Raw genomic sequence first — 24,256 nt, 5'->3', positions numbered from 1 at the left:
CAAATAAGGCAGAAAGGATAGATAACATTTCTTCAGAATTTCTCAAATCATTGTGGGAAGTGGCAACAATACGACTATTCACGTTGGTGTGTAGTACATATGAGTCTAGCGACATACCTTCTGACTTTCTGAAAAGTATCATCCACAAAATTCCGAATACGGCAAGGGCTGAGAAGCGCGAGAATTATCGCACAATCATCTTAACAGCTCATGCATCCAAGTTACTTACAGGAATAATATACAAATGAATTAAAAATAAAATTGAGGATACGTTAGATGATTATCAGTTTGCCTTTAGGAAAGGTAAAGTCACGAAAGAGGCAATTCTGACGTTGCGGTTAATAATAGAAGCAAGACTAAAGAAAAATCAAGACACGTTCATAGGATTTGTCGACCTGGAAAAAGCATTCGATAATGTAAAATGGTGCAAGATGTTCGAAATTCTGAAAAAAGTAGGGGTAAGCTATAGGGAGAGACAATATGTACAACAGCCAAGAGGGAATAGCCGGCCGAGGTGGCCGTGCGGCTAAAGGCACTGCAGTCTGGAACCGCAAGATCGCTACGGTCGCAGGTTCGAATCCTGCCTCGGGCATGAATGTTTGTGATGTCCTTAGGTTAGTTAGGTTTAACTAGTTCTAAGTTCTAGGGGACTTATGACCTCAGCAGTTGAGTCCCATAGTGCTCACAGCCATTTGAACCAAGAGGGAATAGAGTGGACGACCAAGAACGAAGGGCTCGTATCAAAAAGGGCGTAAGACAAGGATGTAGGCCTTCGCCCCTACTGTTCAATCTATACATCGAGGAAGCAATGAGCGAAATAAATGAAAGGTTCAGGGGTGGAATTACAAGGTGATAGTATATCAATGATACAATTCGCTGATGACATTGTTGTCTTGAGTGAAAGTGAAGAAGATTTACATGATCTTCTGAACGGAACGAACAGTCCAATGAGTGCAGAGTATGGATTGAGAGTAAATCAAAGAAAGACGAAGGTAATGAGATGTAGTAGAAATGAGAACAGCGAGAAACCTAACATCAGGTTTTATGGTCACGAATTAGATGAAGTTAAGGAATTCTGCTACCTAGGCAGTAAAATAATCAGTGACGGACGGAGCAAGGAGGTCATCAAAAGCAGACTAGCAATGGCAAAAAGAGCATTCCTGGCCAGAGCAGTCTACTAATATCAAATATTGGCCTTAATCTGCGGAAGAAATTTCTGAGAATGTACTTCTGGAGTACAGCATTGTACGGTAGTGAAACATGGAACTGTGGGGAAACCGGAAGAGAAGAGAATTGAAGTATCTGAGATGTGGTGCTAGAGACGAATGTTGACAATTAAGTGGACTGATAAGGTAAGGAATTAGGAGGTTCTGCGCAGAATCGGAGAAGAAAGCAACCTGTTGAAAACACTGATAAGGAGAAGGGACAGGATGGTAGGACATGTTACGACAAGAGGGAATGACTTCCATGGTACTAGAGGGAGCAGTAGAGGTCAAAAACTGTAGAGGAAGACAGAGATTGGAATACATCCAGCAAATAATTGAGGACGTACGTTACAAGTGTTACTCTGAGATGAAGAGGTTAGCACAGGAGAGAAAGTTGTGGCATGCCACATCAAACCAGTCAGAAGACTGAAGACAAAAAAAATCAATTTCTAGAAGGCGTTTGATACCGTTCCTCACAAGCGACCTCTAATTAAATTGCCTGCCTATGGAGTGTCGTTTCAGCTGTCTGGCTGGATTCGTGATTTCCTTTCAGAAAGGTCACAGTTCGTAATAATTGACGGAAAGTCATCGAATAACACTTGTAATATCTGTCGTTTCCCAAGGAAGTGTTATCGGGCCTCTGTTGTTCCTGATTAATATAAACTATTTAGGAGACAATGTGAGCAGTCCTCTTAGATCGTTTGCAGATGATGCTGTGATTTACCGTCATTTAATGTCATCAGATGATCAAAACGAAGTGCAAAATGACTTAGGCAAGATATCTATATGGTTCAAAAAGTGGCGGTTGACTCTAAATCAAGAAAAGTGTGATGTCATCGACGTGAGCACTAATAAGAATCCGCTAAATTTCAGTTACGCGATAAATCGCGCAAGTACAAAGGCTGTTAAATAATCTAAATACTGTATGCTCACAATAAAGGTATAGCTTGGTAATGGAACGATCACATAAATAATGTTGTGGCGAAAGCAAAACAAAGATTGCAATTTATTGGCGAAACAGAAAAAATGGCTCTAACCAATATGGGACTTAACATCTGAGGTCATCTGTTCCCTAGACTTAGAGCTACTTAAACCTAACTAACCTAAGGTCATGACACACATCCATGCCCATGGCAGGAATCGAACTTGCGACCGTAGGAGCAGCGCGGTTCCGGACTGAAGCGCCTAGAAACGCTCGGTCACAGCGGCCGGCCGAAACACCTCGAAAATGTAACAGGTTTACTAAAGAAGCTGCTTGCAATACGCTTGTCCACCCTCTTCTGCAGTATTGCTGTGCTGTGTGAGATACGCATCATCTGAAGGACAGCTCGTTTTGTATTATCGCGAAATATGGGGAGAGCGTCACAGATATGATACACAAATTTGGGATGGAAATCATTAAAACATAAGCATTTTCCGCTGCGCCAAGTTCCTCTCACTTAATTTCAATCAACACTTTTCTCCTTCGAATGCGAAAATATTTTGTTAGCCCTCTCCCCCCCTTTCATGTGTGGAACACTGGAGAAGCAGCTCCAAGGTAGTTCGATGAACCATCTGACAGGACTTAATTGCTAATTACAGAGTAATCACGTAGATGGAGAATTTTATTAGAACACTAGGCTGTACGCTCGTAAGTGAAGACTTGAGTGACCGAAAATAAATGCCTTAATTTGCGAGCATTTTGCTTAACAGAATCAGAGAATTCAGTGGAGAATCCTCACAGGAATCGACTCTCAGAGTCCCAGGTGTACAAAGAAGGTGCCAAGAGTGTCTCTATTCCAGATATCGTAAGGCACCCCATGTTTGCGAAGTTTGTCGTAAGTACAATTGTCAAGAACACATTGTTACATTCTGTCAACGATGTGCTACGGCGAGAGATGATTAGTAGCTTACAAGACTGATTTGTTACCTATTTTGTGACCGAAGATGACTGATCTCATAAACGCCAAAAAAAAAAAAAACAGAATTACTCTTACGAACTATTGTTATTGTTGATTTTTGAAAATACGCAATGTAAAGTCGTGCTATTGATCATTATTTTTTCTACTTTTTATATAACGGGAATAATTAAATATTTGTACGTAGAATGGTATTTTTTATTAAAATCACTTTAATTAATAACTTATTCGTCAGTTGAGTATGGACATCTGTTTCTGTTCTTTTGATGTTCGGCCGTTCTGGAGGAGCTGCAATAATAATGTTGTCATATTGATATGACATAATGGCTCTGAGCACTATGGGACTCAACTGCTGAGGTCATTAGTCCCCTAGAAATTAGAACTAGTTAAACCTAACTAACCTAAGGACATCACAAACATCCATGCCCGAGGCAGGATTCGAACCTGCGACCGTAGCGGTCTTGCGGTTCCAGACTGCAGCGCCTTTAACCGCACGGCCACTTCGGCCGGCCGATATGACATAATACGATATCAAATAATACATAAAGGTTTATAATGTGGTGAAGGTTATGAACCGAAATCAGTAGTGGTAATAATGGACATATAAACAATGCGTGCTATTTATTTGATAAAATTAAACTAATTTGTAAGCTAATCGAATCCATCAGGTAAGAGAATGTAGTGGATGACGTATTTATTAGTGTAATAAAAATGAAATTAATATGTATCCATGTGAATGAATGGTAGATGAACCATCGGACCCCGCTGTTGGATTTCGAGAGGTAATGTATGTATGGACAAGTCTTGTGGATAACCTTATCTAGCAGTGCATGTCAAATCGTTGATAATGATGATAATGATTTGACAGCAGTAAAACTTCTCTTTGTGTGACGTTCATTCCTTTAGTTCCTCAATAATGTAAAGTGTTTTACACTATGCAACAAACATAAAAATAAAGACAGTAAATACGATTCCTGAAAGCAGTCGCATGATATCGAAGCGTTGAATGGAATGAGTCATACAGTTTGCTGTGTCAATAACAGCTCGTACTACGCTGCCGCTATTGTACGACATGGGCGGGGCCCTGGGTACCGCTGCTTCGCGTTCCAGATACGCAAGTAAGCAAGCAGGATTGGCATGTGGGGCGGAGGGGGAGGGGGAGGGGGAGCGCTGCGGCTGTCGCTGCTCTGATTGGCTCCGCGCACGAGCGAACACGGAGAGTGTGCCATTTCCTAGCGGAAAATTCCGATTCGGGTTCGCAAAACTACTTCCCAGACAATCACAGGCGGCCATCGGATTTGAACTTCGCCATTAAAGACTGGATCGGAGACCGGTTTTATTGCATAGCGGCCCACCGCTAACAATTACCCTAAACTACTGCCAGATTAATGTACGTCCTAGCGTTTTAGTGGCACAAAGACTGCAGGAAAATCGCTATGGCGAGGACAACGAACACTAACGCTTAGTGAAAATTAGACTTGAAAGCAAAGGTAGAGCTAGTATTACTCTAATACCCATGGGGGAGTGGACAAAGTATTACCAAGCCCTATTAATGGGGAAGAGAAAGGAATGTATTCAGCGAATGTCAGATTTGACGGGAGAAGACGAACATCAGTTTGCACGACATATAACCTCGCAAAAAAATCTGAAAAGTTGTGAAGCATATGGAAAACGGGACATCACTACTTCCAAATGGAATCAACATGGAATTAATAAATGCAGCTCCTATGGTTGTGTATCATATCTTAGCCCGACTTTATAATAAGGGTTTGGAAGGGGACAAGGTGGCCCAAAAATGGAAAAGGTCTGTTAGTACTTTAATTAATAACAATGGGAATAGACAGGACTGTCAAAATTACAGGGGCATAAGCATGATACCATCACTAGCGCGATTATTTGAGAGAATCTTAAAACAGAGAATAGATATGGAGGGTATAATATCTGAAGAACAGCTCATGTATTAATGAAACATTCACATTACTAAATGTAACAGAGAAGAGAATTTCCAGAGGATTAGACACTCATATAGTGTTCATGGATTTGCAGAAGGCCCATGATACGGTACCACAAAAAATCTGTGGACAAATATGAAGAATAGTGGCGTCTCAATTATTTACATCAAAGTAGTTAATCTGTACGGTCTGAGTGAGTACCGTCAAACTATGAATTTCGGTGCCACCGGAGTTCGCTGTTACAGTACGGCTATTCCAAGAGCGTAGCATTGCACCTACACTGTTTCAAATCCATGTCAAGGAAGTACTTAAAGCCTGGAGGATAAAATGTGGGGGCATGGAACTACCTTCAAATGGTTCAAATGGCTCTAAGCACTATGGGACTTAACATATTACATCATCAGTCCCCTAGACTTAGAACTACTTAAACCTAACCAACCTAAGGACATCACACACACCCATGCCCGAGGCAGAATTCTAACCTGCGACCGTAGCAGCAGCGCGGTTCCCGACTGAAGCGCCTAGAACCGCTCGGCCACAGCAGCCGGCTGCAACTACCTGTGGGGTATGAAATCTCGACACACTTTCCTTTGCTGATGACAAGATAATCGTAGCAAGGGACCAGGATGATGATTCTGAAGTTGAAAGACAGGTATGAAAGACGGAGTCTCACAATTAGCTTGACAAAAACCGATGTGGGCGAGAATACCATAGATTAGTTTTAGGTTGGAGCCAGTACGATTTCGGAATGTAAGTCTCTTAAGTATCTGGGGGTTATGTCAGCAAAGGGAAAAAATGAAAATGATACAAATTATAAAACAGTGCAGGACAGGAGGGCAGGACTACAGCTGAACTCGGTCCTTTGAAATAGAAAACAACGAGGTGATATAACGTTCGGTTTTTGAAAATGTCGCTACGCACAGAGCAGAAACATGGGTAAGCTGCTTGCACTAGATGCAGTTCTGCAGGTGTAGTTGTGGTGTCTCCAATCTGAACTGTGTACCAAATACCAACATTAGAGAGGCTATAGATGTCGATAAATCAATAACAGACACCTTACAGATGATACTTCTAAAATGGTGTGGACATCTAGGAAGGGTGGACGATAGCCGACGCCCGAAGAAAGTGCGGCAGTGGACCACAGTGGAAACAAAAGAATGTAGCCAACCCAAGAGGAATAATGGCTGCCCGAGGACTACAAGAACGAGAGTGGCAGGATCGCAAGAAGTGGAACACGGGAAGCTAGAAACGGCGCCGTCCGTTGAATACTCGCAAGATGGTGAAAAATGTCAAACTATTTTTGTTCTGAAGCTGTGTTCTTCTTTGCACATTAGGAATGTAAGTGACGCCTTAAAATATTAAGAAAATTGTACAGTGAGGACGTCTTCCTGTGGGGGAAATTTGTACCCGCTATTGTGACGCCAAATCCCTATCAGATTCCTAGCTGTTTTTCATTCACACTTTACCGAGTGACCTATTTTTGTCATGATTTTCATGGCACTACCTATCTTCATTCCTTACCCGTACCAATCATTTTATTTTTCATTTCTGTGGCCGTATTGGCGGTATTTACTTAACAATTGTTACAGTTACTTCAAAATCATCTTTGCTACTGCTAAAAAGTTTGAAACATTTTGCCATGTGCGTTCCGCTTTATTCATTTAAAAGACCTATAGTGGTTTGGAACGAAAAATATTTACCATTTTGGTTTACATCTAGACTTAACATAGTTTGTTTCAGAAGACAATTACATGTCTCTTTCATTTACAGCATTTTTGTCTGATTTTCGCTTGCATATGGAAGTGTCATCTGCACACACTTTCTGTAAGTATTCCTATGCTTTTAAATCGAGAAGCAAACCAAATTATATATATGCTCGATTTCAGACGAGTGATGCTGTTTCAAATGAACAAAAACGAAACGCGTATGGTAAAGCGAACATGCGTTTTTTAGTAATTCTATAACCGGATTTCAGATGCTCGGCATAAAATTGAAAATATCAAAATCTCGTCAATCATTACTTGTTCAGAATGTGTGTTTCACATTTTATTGATACAAACCAAATCTCTTCGCAATCAAAGAAGTTTTCACATGTCCCCCGTAAGCAAAGATGTATTTCTCTGTGTGGTTAACATATAACTTTATCTACACAATGAGACGGAAGCCTCTACTGTCTTAATTAGCGCATTCCAGAGTTCGAGAAATATACATTGGAATAAACCTAATGTTACGCTTGAAACATGTCAACAAAATAAAATTGCTCGGTACTGTGCTGTAAACGAAGGTAAAGGTCGCCAGCACCGTACAGATATCAGTCCATCAGGCGACGTTAACCTAATAATAATTGTCATGCTACGGTGTTTCTTCAAAATTTGGTTTCAGATTTAATACGCGGGTATGCTGGAAAGTAGTGCCTCCGAACGTTTATTGTTTGAAACCTCTTAAAGATTTTTGAACAAAACAAACATTATTAGCATTCTACATCTTTATTCTTCGTGGCTACATATCTGCAACCCACAGCCGCAACAGGGCTCCGAATTGTAACGTGTAACGTGGTGGTGATATATAATTACACTGCCGAAATAAAAATCAGTGCATCTTTTTAGGGGTTTCGAATTCACTCAAGGTTTATCGTGGCAACAGTGCATGATTACATTTACAGATCAACAGCAGAGGCGGTTCTGAGGTACCAGGTATCGACCCATCCTGAAACACCCATATTAGTACGTGGTGTAGCCTCCATGGGCAGCAATGCAGGTGCTGATTCTGGCATCGATCAAACAGATGGCGAATACTGTCCTGGGATATGTTATGTCACGCCTGCGTGACGTATTCACGTAGTTCTGTAAGAGTTGTTGGGTGTCAAGGCGCACGGTCTCTCCCGTCCCATCGTATCCCACACGTGCTCGGTTGGAGACAATTTCAGTGATCGTGCTGGCCAGTGAAGTTGCTGTACGTCTTGCAGAGCACGTTGAGTTTCACGGGCGCTGCGTGGGCGAGCATTATCCTGTTGGAACAACACATCACCTTCCCCTTCTAGTACGGCAAAGGAAATGGTCTAACGACATTCTGCACGTACCGAGCGCCTGTTAGCGTGCCCTCCAGAAACATCAAAGGCGAATAGTAGTGATAGCTTCTATATCTGTATCTACATCTACATGGTTACTCTGCAATTCACACTTAAGTGCCTGGCAGAGGGTTCATCGAACCATTTTCATACTACTTCTCTACCATTCCACTCTCGAATGGCGCGTGGGAAAAAGGAACACCTAAATATTTCCATTCGAGCTCTGATTTCTCTTATTTTATTATGATGATCATTCCTCCCTACGTAGGTGGGTGTCATCAAAATATTTACGCTTTCTGAAGAGAGAGTAGGTGATTGAACTTTCGTAAATAGATCTCGCCGCAAAGAAAGCCGCCTTTGTTTCAGAGAGTGCCACCCCAACTCGCGTATCATATCAGTGACACTCTCACCCCTATTGCGCGTTAACACGAAACGAGCTGCACTTCTTCGATCTCCTCCGTCAATCCTACAAGGATCCATTACCGTGCAGCAATGTTCCAGTACAGGACGGACAAGTGTAATGTAGGCTGTCTCTTTAGTGGATTTGTCGCATCTTCTAAGTGTTCTGCCAACAAAGCGCAGTCTTTGTTTCGCCTTCCCCACAGTACTATGTATGTGATCGTTCCAATTTAAGTTGCTGGTAATTGCAATTCCTAGGTATTTAGTCGAACTGAAAGCCCTTAGATTTGTGCGATTTATCATATACCCAAAATTTATCGGATTTCTTTTAGTACCCAAGTGGGTGACCTCGCACTTTTCTTTGTTTAGTGCTAATTGCAACTTTTCGCACCATACAGAAATTCTCTCTAGATCATTTTGTAATTATAATTGATGGTCTGATGATTTTACTAGACGGTAAATTACAGCGTCGTCTGCAAACAATCTGAGGGGGTTGCTCAGATTATCACCTAGATCATTTATGTAAATCAGGAACAGCAGAGGGCCTATGAGACTACCTAGCGGAACGTCAGGTATCAGTTCTGTTCTACTCGATGATTTACCGTCTATCACTAGGAACTGTGACCTCTCTGAGAGGAAATCATTAATCCAGTCACACAACTGAGACGATACTCATATGCATGCAATTTGATTAATAGTCGCTTGTGAGGAATGGTATCAAAAACTTTCTAGAAATCTAGGAATATGGAATCAACCTGAGATCCCCTGTCGACAGCACTCATTACTTCATGGGAATAAAGAGCTAGCTGTGATGCACAAGAACGACATTTTCTGAATTCGTGTTGGTTATGTATCAATAAGTCATTTTCTTCAAGGTGATTCATAATGTTCGAGTACAGTATACGCTCCAAAATCCTACTGTAAATTGAGGTCAGTGATATGGGTCTGTAATTCAATGGGCTACTCCTATTTCTTTTCTTGAATATTGGTGTGACCTGTGGTACTTAACAGTTTTTAGGAACAGGCCTTTCGTCAAGTGAGCGGTTGTATATGATTGCTAAGAAAGGCGCTATTGTGCCTGCATACTCTGAGAGGAACCTAATTGGTATACCATCTGGACCAGAAGACTTACCTTTCTTGATTTGAGTTGTTTCGCAACACCTAAGATATTTACTTTTATGTCACTCATGGTAACAGCTGTTCTGGTTTCGAATTCTGGAATATTTACTCCGTCTTCTTTCTTGAACCAATTACGGGAAACTGTATTTAGTAAATGGTTCAAATGGCTCTGAGCACTATGGGACTTAACATCTATGGTCATTAGTCCCCTAGAACTTAGAACTACTTAAACCTAACCAACCTAAGGACATCACACAACATCCAGTCATCACGAGGCAGAGAAAATCCCTGACCCCGCCGGGAATCGAACCCGGGCGAGAACGCTACCGCACGACCACGAGCTGCGGACTGTATTTAGTAACTCAGATTTAGTGGCACCATCATCGGTAACACTTCCATCGGTATCGCGCAGTGACGGTACTGACCGTCTTACGTACGATCTTACATACGAACAGAACCTCTTTAGTTTTTCTACCATATTTTGAGACAATATTTCGTTGTGTAAACTAAAAGCATCTCGCACTGACGTCCGCACCAAATTTCGAGCTTCCGTGAAACTTAGCCAGTCTTGGGGAATTTTCGTTCTTCTGACTCTGGCATCCCAGACCATAAGGCGTAGGATGGGGCCAGTGTGTCAAAGACGAATGCACTCTACGAGACAGCGCTCATCACGTATTCGTCGTGAGAGCAGGCGACCATTATTTTCGCCCCTGTTTTCATCGGCGAAGAACACTACACGCTGTTCCATCTTGACTCTGCCAGCTCCAGTCGAACCGCGCACGACGATGCCTTGTCTTGAGTGGGAGACGGGCCAGAGGTGTGCGTGTCTGTAGTCCCATTGGTAATAACCAGTTCGAAACAATTTGTGTTGACACGTCTGCACTAACAAAATCTCTTATGTGGACTGTGGTAACTGTACGGTCTGCCACTGCTGGCCTTACGATACGACGATCCTGGCCGGCTTCTGTGCTGCATGGACTTTCAGAACGCCACCTAGGGCTGTCGTAATATTCACGGAATCACTGATACCAGCATCGCTGCATATGTGACGCAGCTCGTCCAACTTGCGTGGCAGGTCCCCGAAAGGACCATCCTGTCACTCTGACCCTTTCAAACTCGCTAATTTGGTGAGTAGAAGGCACTAGTGCATCCCAGTGTCATGATTGCCTGCTTGCTTCACACGTCTGCAGCACATTGAGCTCTCTGGCTGTGAGCATTTCCTATTAAATTGGTGGACACAGATGGTGCTCTGGTAACTATGCCACTACTTTATCTGTTAGGGGACGACGTTGAAACCGTTATCAGGACGTCTATTATCCCCCCCCCCCCCAGGTGGCACATACCGTTATGGGGTTAAAGTCGACGTCGTGTTTCCAGATGCACCAGGTTTTTTTTTCTGTAGTGTATGTTGGTGCGTGAGGAAAAACGTACTGTAATCGTCCACACATGGAGCACGCTCTCCGTCTGCATGGCAATGCCAGACCACACGACCGCTGCCACATCTACAATAATCAAACGGGCATGCATTCACTGTCATCGGTCATCCTCCATACTGTCCCGATTTGGTCCCAACCGATTTTCATCTGTTTCCAAAATTTAAAGAAAACCTTCGAGAGCTTTACTTTGATAGTGATGAAGCGGTGCAATAAGAGGTGACATTGTGGCCCCGTCAACGATATCAGACTTCCTGTAGCGACGGTATTAACAAACTGGTATTTTGTTGGGAGAAATTTGCTCATCGTTAAGGTGACATATATAAATATGTAGACATGAACAGTAAAGATGTAGAACGTTAATATCGCGTATGCCTCGACAAGGTTTCTGTGCAAACGTTACTGTGGGCTATGTCACTATCCGCATGTTTTAAGAAGCGGTTTATCCTGCATTTCGTCTGCAATATAGTATAATACGGGGGTAGGCAGCTACTGGTAACAGTTCATTATTTCACTTCTCTGAAAGTGAAAACAATGAGATTCTTACAGGCCGTAGTGGCCGTGCGGTTCTAGGCGCTGCAGTCTGCAACAGCGAGACGGCTACGGTCGCAGGTTCGAATCCTGCCTCGGGCATGGATGTGTGTGATGTCCTTAGGTTAGTTAGGTTTAACTAGTTCTAAGTTCTAGGGGACTAATGACGTGAGAAGTTGCGTCCCATAACGCTCAGAGCCATTTGAACCATTTTTGAGATTCTTATTCTGTCGTTACACTCGTTAAGACAGCATGCTACAGCTTGCTGCCGAGTGTTTACTGGCAGTGGAAAACATCAGACAAGGAACATTTAGCGATCTGACTCCTCTAAATTTTGCAACAAATTCAAGATTCCTTAAAAATGAACTCGCTCTGCTTGATACCCCTCATCACTGCCTTACTGCAGTACTTGAAGTTACTGAAACAAATAAAATTATGAAATGCATGATAAATTCACCAAACAAAATGATGTTATATACTTCAGAAACGCGAGCACAACAAAAAGACACGTGAAAGAACGAAGCACATGCGTTTCATTCAGATATGACAATCCAATCGCCGGCCGAAGTGGCCGTGCGGTTAAAGGCGCGGCAGTCTGGAACCGCAAGACCGCTACGGTCGCAGATTCGAATCCTGCCTCGGGCATGGATGTTTGTGATGTCCTTAGGTTAGTTAGGTTTAACTAGTTCTAAGTTCTGGGGGACTGATGACCTCAGAAGTTGAGTCCCATAGTGCTCAGAGCCACTTCACCACAATCTAATCCAGTATTTGTTTTTGTAGTTGTATGGACAACCGATGGACAGTATGCTTTATTTTATCAGTTTCATATATTTGACATAGACTACGGATATTTTTTACATTTATGAAACAGAAGTTATGTGTACGCAGCAACAGTGACTCAGCAGCCATGCAGCGTTAGAGTCAGTTGCGAGAGAGAGTGATGTGCGGTATAGTTCAGATTACGGTTTAGAGTAAGATAGCAGTCTGATAGACTTACCAAGGTCACAACAAGCACTCACTAAAAAGTCCGGGGGCTACTGCATGTGGGGTTTGGGTGTGTAAATTATCTTCATTCTAATCGACTCGCGTTGATGCAAAGTTAAAGAATCTTCTCGTGGGCAAATTGAGAGAGGTTCATATAATCACAACATTGCTAGATACGACGCTGGCCCAAGTACCGCAATGTTTAGTATCGGTTTTATTGACATTCTATCCACATATAAAATACAAAAGTTATTTAGCCTGGATTGTTTTACAAGACGGCTGTGCCATTTAGAGTGAGGCGATAGTACCGCCCTTCGTACGGATGGATAAGATGCAACTAAGGAATAGTTCCTCATGGTTAAAGGCTTAACTGCTCTTTGCTGTAAAATCCCCACAGGCACGAGAGTGTCAAAAATAAAATTAAAAAAGGCAATTACGAAAACCAAACCTTTTAAAAAAGCAATTTACTGAATATATTAATCTCAAACCTTTCAAAAATTCGGTGAAATCACGACTTAAGTAGTATGCGAAAATGACTGAATTAGATATTAGCACAAGACAGAAAAGCATCTGTCCATAAAAATACAGAGGATGTGCTTACTGAACATTTTTAAAACGATGCTTATGATTTTCGATGCCTGATTTCTCCATCAGCAGTTTACATACACACTAAGAAAAAGAAATAAAAAAGGAGAAGACGCACCACGAAGAAACCATCAGAATGGAAAGGAAATCGATAGATGTGAACAACACGTACAGACAATAAAAATGACTGATTTATTAAAGAGAAAGAGCTTCACAAACTGAGCAAGTCAATAACGCATTGGTCCACCATCGGCCCTTATGCTAGCCCTTATGCTCACTCACTACCATTGATCCATAGAGTTGTTAGATGTCCCCCTGAGACGTGTGGGGTAGCCGCGAAGTCTTGGCTCCTTGCCACGGTTCGCGCGGCTCCCCCCGTCAGAGGTTCGAGTCCTCCCTCGGGCATGGGTGTGTATGTTGTCCGTTGTGAAGTTAGTTTAAGTTCGATTAAGTAGTGTGTAAGCCTAGGGACCTATGACATCAGCAGTTTGGTCCCATAGGAACTTAGGCCTACCACAAATTTCCAGTGTCCTCCTGACGGATATCGGGCCAGGTTCTGTCCAATTGGCGCGTTGATCGTCCAAATGCCGAGATGGTTGGAGGGTCCTACCTATAATGGTGCAAACGTTCTCATTTGGGGAGAGATCCGGGGTCTTTGTTGGCCAAGGCAGGGTTTGGAAAACACGACAACGAGCAGTAGAAACTCCCTGTGCGAGCGGGCATTATTTTGCTGAAATGTAGGGCCAGGATGTCTTGCTACGCAGGACAACGAAATGGAGCGTGGGATGTCATCGACTTAACGCTATGCGTTAGGATACTGCGGATGACAAGGGGTCGCGCTAAGAAGGGGGATTGCACGCTAGACCATCACTCCTGGTTGTCGGACTGTATGGCGGATGGCAATCAGGTTGATATCCCACCGCTGTCAGGGCCTTCTCCTGATGTACATGCACGTCACATCTACCAATTTCCGACCCATTCAGGTAATTCCTTCCTGGTGCATCGCTCTTTTTTTGTCTTAGAGTGTATGTATATGAATATGCAGAGTGTTGGAGACAGGTAGAAGTGTTTCTACAAATCGTCTGCTCGTATTGTGTGGTGTTGTCGGTTGTTTCTCACTCACTACCTGTACGTGACTGTAACTGGTTGACAAAAGTCAATAAGCGTCACTCATTCAGCTGATTGCATCGTCTACATAGATGCCGGCGAGTATTTTGCTACTTGAGCCCTGCCTTGCAGACATCTGTGAGTGTGTACAGTAAAGCATCAGTTGCAGAATAAGTGCAAGAAGCTTATAAATTTGATGTGAATCTTCATGTTCTTACGACATATTACTTGGTCTGTAAAATTCCCGGAATTCATCCCAAAGCCAACTCTGTCTGCTGCTAATATTTGATCCGTAAACTGCTCAGTTATCTCCGGCTCCCTCCAAAGGTAGCTGAACAGCTTACAGCTCAAATATTAGCAGCAGACAAAGTTTTATTACGGCTGAATGCCCTCAGTTTTACGGATTAAGCTTGTAAATTTTTACAGATGACGTAATTTGAACTTGTATTTCTGTGTGTTATCGGCAGGAAGGAGCACTTGAGGAAACTGTGCAAGCGTGCTCGTCTTTTATTTATTTATTAGCCTCAATGGGCTAAACCAAAGCTACTTGATGATGGAGCGAGTCGGTACACAGTTTACAGATTACTGATTTGAATATTTACAAAAAAACTAGCCACCCGGCCCGTCTTCGCACTGGTAGAATTAAGTGTCTACAGCCAGACGTCTTGTGTGACGTATTTTGTCAACAGGCCACAGCGTAGAGACCCGAATAAATTTCAGAGTATATCGTTAAGTACCTGAATATCATCACTTTCATATAACTTGCGTGATGTAAGAAACGCACGGCAGGAAAGTTGTCGGGGGGCATGAATATTATGTTTCCTATATATAACTGAGGTTTGGAATGACATCTCAGGGCAATGTTGGGATCACACGGGGACAACCAATGAAAATATCGTATTAGAATCATGGGTGTGTGATAGCGTGAGTGATGCAGATATACTGGAGGCTGGATGACGGCCACAAATAAAATAAAATACAAGAAAAAACACGCATGATGTACATTTTACAGCACACCCCTTGCGAAGCTGAGTTCGCACTGTGATGCATTCTTGAGACTCAGTGCCGCAATTCTTTGTCCTGGATTCCTTATGGAAAACTTCGCCGTGCCACCCAAAGGCTCGTGTCCATGTCTACATTTGATTCAAGAGTGCCAGAAAGCTGAGAGCTGAATCATCTGCTGCGCTTCTGAATGAATGTACTGTAAGTAAGCTGAAGTAGTTTTTCGGAAAACGTCTCACTTGTAGCATGAAAAATGAAACACCAGACATTTCGGATTCGCAAATTTTTTTCGCTATACAATTGTTCTCAAACGATTGGAGGTTGATTACTGTTTAAAAATATTTGACTACTTCAACTTGTAAGTCTCACATCACAGTCTGATGATGAGGTAGGTTTTATTTTCGCTACTTGTTACGCCACTTCAGTGTTGAGTAACTCAGTACACGTTGTTCGAAGAATTTGCAATGAATTAAGACTGCGAATTTCTGTTCATAATGTGAGGGAAGCAAAAATTGGCAGTCTGAAACGGTCGTCACATTTGGAAAACATCACTGAGAGGTGAATGCTGGTTTAAAAGCACCATGAAAAACAGTGACCAAGCCAGGATTCAGTCCCACAGCCTTTCAGTTTTCGTCCACGCACACTCTGTTGCTAGATCACCTTACCAGATGCAAATTACATTCTGCTTGCTGTGCTCATGAGGCACTGATACTCTCTCAAGTTATAGCAGATATACGTTGGGTGGTAGTGGCATCGTTTAATTATTCATCATAATTCAGATAACCTGAACGTAATATTTATAAATTATATGCAAAAACCTCCTCGTTAATCAGGGTATCTATTAGTTAAAACTGGATGAAAATCCCTACAGCAATTCCTGAGATTAGCCTCTATTTACAGACGGACACGAGCAAGTGATTTCAATTTACATATGCATGTAGAGAGCAGGAGGGCAGAAGAATCAAGAAATTTATAAAATACAAAAAATATTGAGAAAGTGTATGAATAAATAAACCGTTACAGAGAGAAGTTCTAAATGACTGCGAGTAAAACTTGCACGGAACAGGAGAGTGCCACAAGGAAACGTTTCGACTTGTATTTGAGTAATTTAGGATTGTTTCTCAACTTTAGCTGATTTTCCGACACCCGTTGAATAGTTCACACCTTCATATAGAATTCCTAAGATTGTGTTAATCATGAAGACTTCGTTTTCCGTCTAGTGTTCACTGAATTATTGTTGCAGTTTCTTTCAAATCCGTCAAAACTGTCAGCAAGAAACACATATGGTAGAATATATGTATATGAATGGGAAAGAGTTAGAATTCCGAGACACCTAAACAACGGCCTACACGACGTTCAACACGCCGCATATCTCTCAGTCTACCCTTTATTAGGCTACGAATATTCTTGATAAGTACATTTGTCTTCACATTTCAGTTTTAGATGGTAGAGATCATTCTTGTAGTGAAGATAGCAGCATTCAATGTCTGCACAAAATCATAAACACGGTACTTCTAAAAACGGCTTTCATCTACCATCAATCCTAAAAAATTAGAATGGCCGACTTTACTGACTGTTTGATCTTAATGACACAATAAAATTTTGCTTTTATAAGAGTTTCGTCAAAAGCTTCACAATAGCGATTTTTTGCAGGTAATAGTTTATCTGTACTCTGAAAGACATATGCTGATGTTACTGACTACACTTTTAGCTAGATCATTTACATTAAAGTTCACGGCTTTCGCTACAACACTTATGACATCCGTTAAGAGAAAAATTTTTTAGTCAGTACGTCATTCGTATTCAAACACTTTACATCTTCATGACGATGGAGGATAACCCTCTTCTTCCTTCTTGCTAGTTATGAAGTCAACCATTGTTGAGCCATTTCCCTAATCTGTATCCATGCGACAACATGGACTACCAAAACATACCATAACGCTGCGCATGAAAACTGTATCATTCCGGGGCTCATGTCTCGGGTATCTGATAGACAAGTCGAAACTGTTTTCCATAGCCCTTGGGCTAGAGACCATTTGTATACCCAGCAGAAGGATTGTCTTACTGTAACTAACCTACAGTACAGGGTCAGAATGTGAATATTACACTCCTCCTCCAGCTTAGACAGATGGAGAATACGAAGTAAATCAGTTGGTTCTTTCTGCATTAGATGTGGTCTACGGTGAGGCTCAACGGGATTATGGATAGTTCATGGGCGGTTCCAGAGAAAACTCGTAAAAAGCATTTTCACCATTTTCTCAGCACCTGATATCTAAATGACTGAAGACAGCATATTGCCCAAATTTTAATGATGTATTCTCTAGACACTAATCTAGAAGTGTCATCTTTCTGTTTTGAAAAATCTTGATGAGTTATCAAGAAACACGCCACAAACATAGTTTATGGGAACCAAAACCAAGCCGCAGATTACAAGACGGCTATGCACAGCAAATGGGCGTAATTTGTACGATTGATTTATTTCTAAAATCCCAATGTCGAACAATCTTGCTAATATCAAGCATCTCCATCCATTTCCGACGTAAAGAGCTTCAAAATTACCCTTCTTGTATGCGTAAAATACGCACGTAAAATCTAGTCTGAGGCGAAAATGTTGTTTATATAGTGACGCACCACAGAGAAGTATGCTGTAAAGTGTTTTCGTTATCATCAGAGGGGTTCTGAGAAAACGCTGTTGAGTGCTTAAGCACATACAAGATATTTGTGCAGGTAAAATCCGCTCTGATGGGTAAAATTAGGTTTGTGTTATTTATATTTCGCATAAATAAACTATCAATATTTTATTGTCCCCTAAAGTTATCTTCGTATGAATGGCGTGCCCTGCTATAGCAAAGAAAAGAAGGGAATCAGCGGAAAAATGCTTCCTTCGGAATAAAAAAAAAAGGAGAATACCCATTTTTAAACACTGTCACTGAAATCTGGGTACCAGATGCCCCATTCTTCCATCCTCAGCGTTTTTGCAATTTTTCCCATAAATTTTGGTGTACGAACATATTTGAGCTTTCTATGCCGAGACAGAAGGAGACAATGGCAATGGGCTAGAGACGGAAGAAAATAGTAGACAATGGGTGTGTTACAGAAAGAGCGAACGAGAGGAGGGCAGTGTGAGAAAAGGAGAAGAACACTGTGGCAGAGGAACATAGTTGACAGTCACAGAACAGTGCTAGGAAATGAGTGAAGGACTTAGTGCCGATGGAAGAGGAATAAAGAGGAGGAGAAAGTAGAAGTGGATGAGAGCCAGTGATAAAGATAGAGAGAGTCTATGATAACACTAGAGAAGAAGAGAGTGATAGTGAGAGTGAGTAGGAACAGTGCTAGTGAGAAGGAATGAATGAGATAGCAGCAGAGAGAGAGAGCAAAAGGAAGACAGGAAAAGTGAGAGGAGACAGTAGTGGTAGGACAGAACGAAAGAGACTGTGCCTGACAGACAAGAGACAGTGACCGGAAGACACAAAGTGGTAATGAGTTGAGCTGAATGACTGAGTGAAAACAGGCAAGTGGTAGTGGATGGGTAAGAGCCACTTACAGTGATGGACTAGTGGCTGTGAGCAAGTTCTAGTTAGGGGAGCTTATGGAAGTGGGAGGTGAGTTGCGTGTTAAAAAGAGCGCGAATATATTCTTATGCCAAACTTTATGGACAAAATTTTAAAGATGCTGAGGAAGATGGAATGAATCAGCTGGTGCCCCACTTTTCAGTAAGGGTCTTTGAAACAGGAGCCTTTTTTGTGGTCTAATGGAAGTATTTTCCCAGTTGTCTCATAATTTTCCAGCTTCGGCAAAAGAACTACAAGCTCCACGCAATAAAATGCTTTTTTTATTTAATCAAAGAAAATATCAACTATTCTCGACCTATCGATTAACTCTCCTGCCGCACTACACGCAAAAGTATAAACTGAATTTTCTGTGGGTACTCCTTTCCTGAAGAAGCAATCGATGATCCGTTTACCTTATTGTTGTCTGGTTGTGATTTGCTTGTAGCAAGTACAGAGGCTGACGACGCATTCATTCTTGAATCACTTGTTCGCAGAGAAACAGCCGGCTGGTGAGCAACCAGGACGAGTCGGACATGGAGCGGGCGTCCTCCGAGTGTGAAGACGGCCACATCCGGTGTACGAGGTAAGCCTTCGGCTAAAAGCTATTTTAAACGTAGACGAGTGAGTCTGTACAGCGACGAAACACCGCGTCGCAAGGCGCCTACAGAATTCTCTCTACTAGTACCTCACTTGACGCCGAGTTAGCGCCAAAGAATGTAATAGATGGAGATTTCCTTCGTCGTACAAAGAATGATGAGTGCAAATATTTTAAAAGGAAACGAATTAGTAACTGTTAGTTGGTTCAACACACTTGTTCACACTCCAGAGCAGTTCGTTGCGGGTCGTTTGTTGGCCTAATGAGTGACTGAAAGGACGTACATGTCTACCATACAGGGAATTATCGAAAACATCTACACAGAGGGCAGACTAGGGCCTGTGGGTTATCAATCACTATATGGGGCTGGATGAGCTTGGAAATCTGCATGTGGAATGGAGGACAGCAATTTTGGAATGCCTCGGGATGCCCACCGTCATCTCATATATTAATTCGGCAGGAACTGACACATGGACCTTTCGCCAAATACCGGTATTCCTTAACGTTAACAGACCTTTGGCTCTAGTCCTGGTGTCTGTCCCCGAGAGAGCAGCTGCGTTTTACTATAAGGAGTTATGTGGAGTGTGAGATTACATTTGCAAGAGGACTGCCATATATTCAAAAAAAGATTAGATCCCTACTGGGTGCGAGTTTAGAAAAGGGTTGATTTCGGCCCTTTGCTGATAGGAACTTACAAAAGTCAGCCCTTGGCTGAGTTCCTCAGAGAGTGGAAATTCCAATGCAGATTCCTTGTAAAGCGGTTTACATGGTTCGAATCCGTCCCCACCAGAGGTAAATGTTGGTTTCAAAGGCTTCATCAACGTCGGTTTGTTGTATATTTACAGAAAACTAATGAATATGCGATGATTGTAAATGAAGTACTCAAAATAAAGTGAATTAATACTTTAAAACAATCAATATGCATGTATATTTACAACTAGATGACAGGAACTTTAATAAACAAGCTAATTGACTGAATGATTCATTGGCCGAATATAAATTTCAAGGCCGCGCGGGATTAGCCGAGTGGTCTAGGGCGCTGCAGTCATGGACTGTGCGGCTGGTCCCGGCGGAAGTTCGAGTCCTCCCTCGAGCATGGGTGTGTGTGTTTGTCCTTAGGATAATTTAAGTTAAGTAGTGTGTAAGCTTAGGGACTGAAGACCTTAGCAGTTAAGTCCCATAGGATTTCACACACATTTGAACATAAGTTTCAAGAAAGAAACCGGAAGGCGCTTATGATCGTATCTATAAGACATTCTCAGACTTCTTGCTGCCTCATTTCAGGGTAAAACTTCGATTTTTGACGATTACCTCCATCGTCTTAGTCTGGAGCAACTGACTGTCTAAACTGCTGCAGTGGTGGCCTTTTATTACCCATAGATAGCTTGTTAGTGGTCGGTAATTAGGTAATGCTGTCACAGATGCCGTCAACGTCTGCTCTGATGGCGCCACCGCTCCCATAGTAGCGTAAACACTGCAACGAATATCTCTCCCTTTTCTCTGCATTCAGAGCTCCCTTCCATGAACCGCGAAGATTACATCCTCTGTCACAGTTAAGTTCTTCTCTCACATCCTTACTTCTACAGCTTCCTTAACTGCAGAATCCCAGCATGTGGGAGTCTGGGACAAAAATGTTGTTTGGTGAAACAACGTATGGTGTTTGTAAAGACGTTCCTAACAACTGCCGATTTCTCTAGTTCTCCATTTTTAATAAGCCGCGCAACGGTCAGAAACCGTACGGATTAACTGACCGATGTATTTGCTTGTTCACATACAAGGGATGTTGTAAATTCCAGGAATCCTGATGCCGAAGCTGTCTGTAACAGGGCGTAACATCTCTTTTATCTTCTTAGGAGGTCGGAAAATAGGTCTTATACCATGTCTTCCCATCTGCACCCTATTAAGGAAAATATCGGCCTGAGGGGAGCTGAGATTTATAACTTCCCGTGTGAGTGAGGAAGCCATTACATCGGTCAGTCCATCCGTACAATTTCCTACCGCTGTGCAGAATATCAATGGAATATTAAAATGGAGAACAGAAGAAATCTGTAGCTGCTGAGCAAAACCTTACAAACACAAAATATTGTATGACGAAACAAAAGTTTTGCCCCAGGCTCCTACATGCTGGGGAAGTAAGAATGTTTGAGCGGACATAATCTTAGCGGTGCATGGAAGTGAGCTCTCGATTCAGATAGGATGCAGAGACATTCGCCGCAATGTTTACGCTACTAAGGGATCGGTGGCGCCACCAGCGCAGACGTTGACACTATTTGCGACAGTATTACGTAATTACCGACCAATTGCAAGCGTCTACGCTTTATATAATACCACCACAGCTGCAGTTTATATTGAAATCCTGGAAAGACATGCACTCCGCCTCACCTTCCGAATCCACAAACATTCCGCAACTCGCATCCTATACGAACTCATCCACTGCCCACACCTATTCTCTTCCTACAGCACCTTCGAATCCCATACATAAACCACAAAACCCAGTCCCAGCACACAATTTCCGATCCACAAATCACCAGTCCAGGTTCTCATCTGCGCCGCTACATCCACATTCCATCCTCCATGAACCTCCATGTCTTATCCATCCTCTCCCGCCGCAGTTTTCACCGACTCCTACTTCCCAACGATGAAATCCGTCCTGAGATATACACTATGTGATCAAAAGTATCCGGACACCTGGCTGAAAATGACTTACAAGTTCGTGGCGCCCTCCACCGGTAATGTTGGAATTCAATATGGTGCTGGCCCACCCTTAGCCTTCACGACATCTTACACTCTCGTAAGCATACGTTCAATCAGGTGCTGGAATGTTTCTTGGGGAATGGCAGCCCACTCTTCACGGAGCGCTGCACTGAGGAGAGGTATCGATGTGCCACGCAAAACAACAAGGGATGCAAGCCCCCTCCGTGAAAAACATTGCCACACCATAACAGCACCGCCTCCGAATCTTACTGCTGGCACTACACACGCTGGCAGATGACGCTCACCGGGCATTCACCATACCCAAACGCTGCCATCGGATCGCCACATTGTGTACCGTGATTCGTCAGTCCACACAACGTTTTTCCACTGCTCAATCCTCCAATGTTTACGCCCCTTACACCAAGCAAGGCGTCGTTTGGTATTTACAGGTTCAGGCAACAGATTCTGTACCATAAAATGTGTTTGTACGCTTCGACAACCTTCAACAAAATCGATCATCTCAATGTCAGAAGACGAGCAGTTTATTTAAGTGCATTCTCGTGACCTGCGGGAAGAATAAGATGGCGGAGTTGCTGCGCAGCCTCTTTGAAAATGACTCGGGGAAATACACAGCTGGCGAAAAACGCGAAGCACCCAGAACACATGATCAAATGTCAGTCTAACTTCGACATATACACACTCGGCGCATATGTGAATGATTGGGGTTGTAATCCTCTGTAGCAGAACGGCCACCAGATGTTTCGTGTTTAGTGTTATTCATGAGCCTGGTAAGGATGTAAGGGACGTGAACAGCGTTTGATGTAGAGCAATTATGGTGAAAGACACGGAGATGCCACGTACTCTTGTGAGGCAGCACCTGGAAGGGTTGAAAGGGGCCTCATTGTGGGTCCCTCAATTGGCCCGTTGGTCGAATCGTGCAAGATCCATAATTGCGGAGCATTCAGATGTGACAATGGTCTGATGTTGTGCTGGATGGGAACGTGAGGGTAGGAATACTCGTCGTCAAGGTTCCAATCGACCACGCCTAACCACTACAAGAGACGATCACCTTGATATGCACGAAGCACGTCATAACCCTTTCACATCTGTGCCTGCCGTCCGAGATCAAGTAGTGGACTCACTGCAACATTCTGTGTCATCCGGCACAATTGGTCGGAGACTAGCTGGAGCCAGCCTGTCCTATTGTGTACGCTAAAATTTAACACAAACGACTTACCTTGTGGTGGTGTCTTGACTGGGAAGCGTGAACTGATATGGCGTTGCACAGTGTTCAGCGACGAATCTCGGTTCTGCACTAGCCCAGACAACCATCGTCGTCGAGTATGGTGGCGATATGGGGAGAGGTCCTATTATTCAAATGTTTTACAGAGGCACAGCGATGCTATTCCTGGTGTCATGTTGTGGGGAGCCATCAAGTATGATTCCAAGTCATGGCTGGTAGTGATGGAGGGAAGTCTGACTCCACAGTGGTGTGTCTTGGCCACACATCAGGAATCTTCATTTGTTACGTTTCACGCGACAGTATTGTGAGGCCCCTTTTCAGCAGGACAACGCTCGCCCACACATGGTATGTGTCTCTATTAACAGTGTGTGTGATGTTGAGGTACTCTCGTAGCCAGTGAGATCCCCAAATCTGTCGTCCCCGATAGAACATCTGTGAGACCAGCTCGGAAGTCAGCTGCATCCCAGTGCCGGTATCCAAGTTATGAAGGATCAGTTACATCAGTTGTGGGCCAGCTTGCCTAATTCATGACACTCTTCCCAACTGAAATACTTCGTGCATTCAGTCCAGATTGGGTGCAATGTCATACTGATAAGTGGGCTCATACGGCCAAGTTGTTTGTAAATTTGACTCTGTTTTGTAAATTTGACTCTATTTTGTAATCATTGCCGTAACATCAACCCGTAAAGTTTGATTTCGTTCCCTCCTCCTTTAAGGGGTACTTCACGTTCTTTTATCAGATAGTGTAGTTTGAGCAATGGAAGGAGCGAATGCAGACGCATGTGACGGCACAGAAATAAATGGTAATGTGAAGGTTTATCAGCTGCTAAGAGGTCGTAATAACTCCTTATCACTCACTATGACGAAGATCTAAAATAGTAGTTTGCTGTG

General features: G+C 42.8%; 1 protein-coding gene across 1 annotated transcript in view; it reads left to right on the top strand.

Annotated features, from left to right (window-relative positions):
- Window positions 1-24,256, top strand: part of LOC124606357 (dopamine receptor 2-like) — a 180,517-nt gene that overhangs the window by 96,494 nt on the left and 59,767 nt on the right. The window contains exon 3 of the mRNA XM_047138338.1: window positions 19,328-19,416. Within this exon, the coding sequence (XP_046994294.1) occupies window positions 19,328-19,416 (89 nt within the window). The remainder of the gene's footprint in view (window positions 1-19,327; window positions 19,417-24,256) is intronic.

The sequence above is a fragment of the Schistocerca americana genome, chromosome 3 (assembly GCF_021461395.2).
Source record: "Schistocerca americana isolate TAMUIC-IGC-003095 chromosome 3, iqSchAmer2.1, whole genome shotgun sequence".
NCBI classification, from domain to species: domain Eukaryota; kingdom Metazoa; phylum Arthropoda; class Insecta; order Orthoptera; family Acrididae; genus Schistocerca; species Schistocerca americana.
The sequence above is the reverse complement of the archived record's forward strand: the minus strand, read 5'-3'. Positions and strand labels throughout refer to the sequence as shown.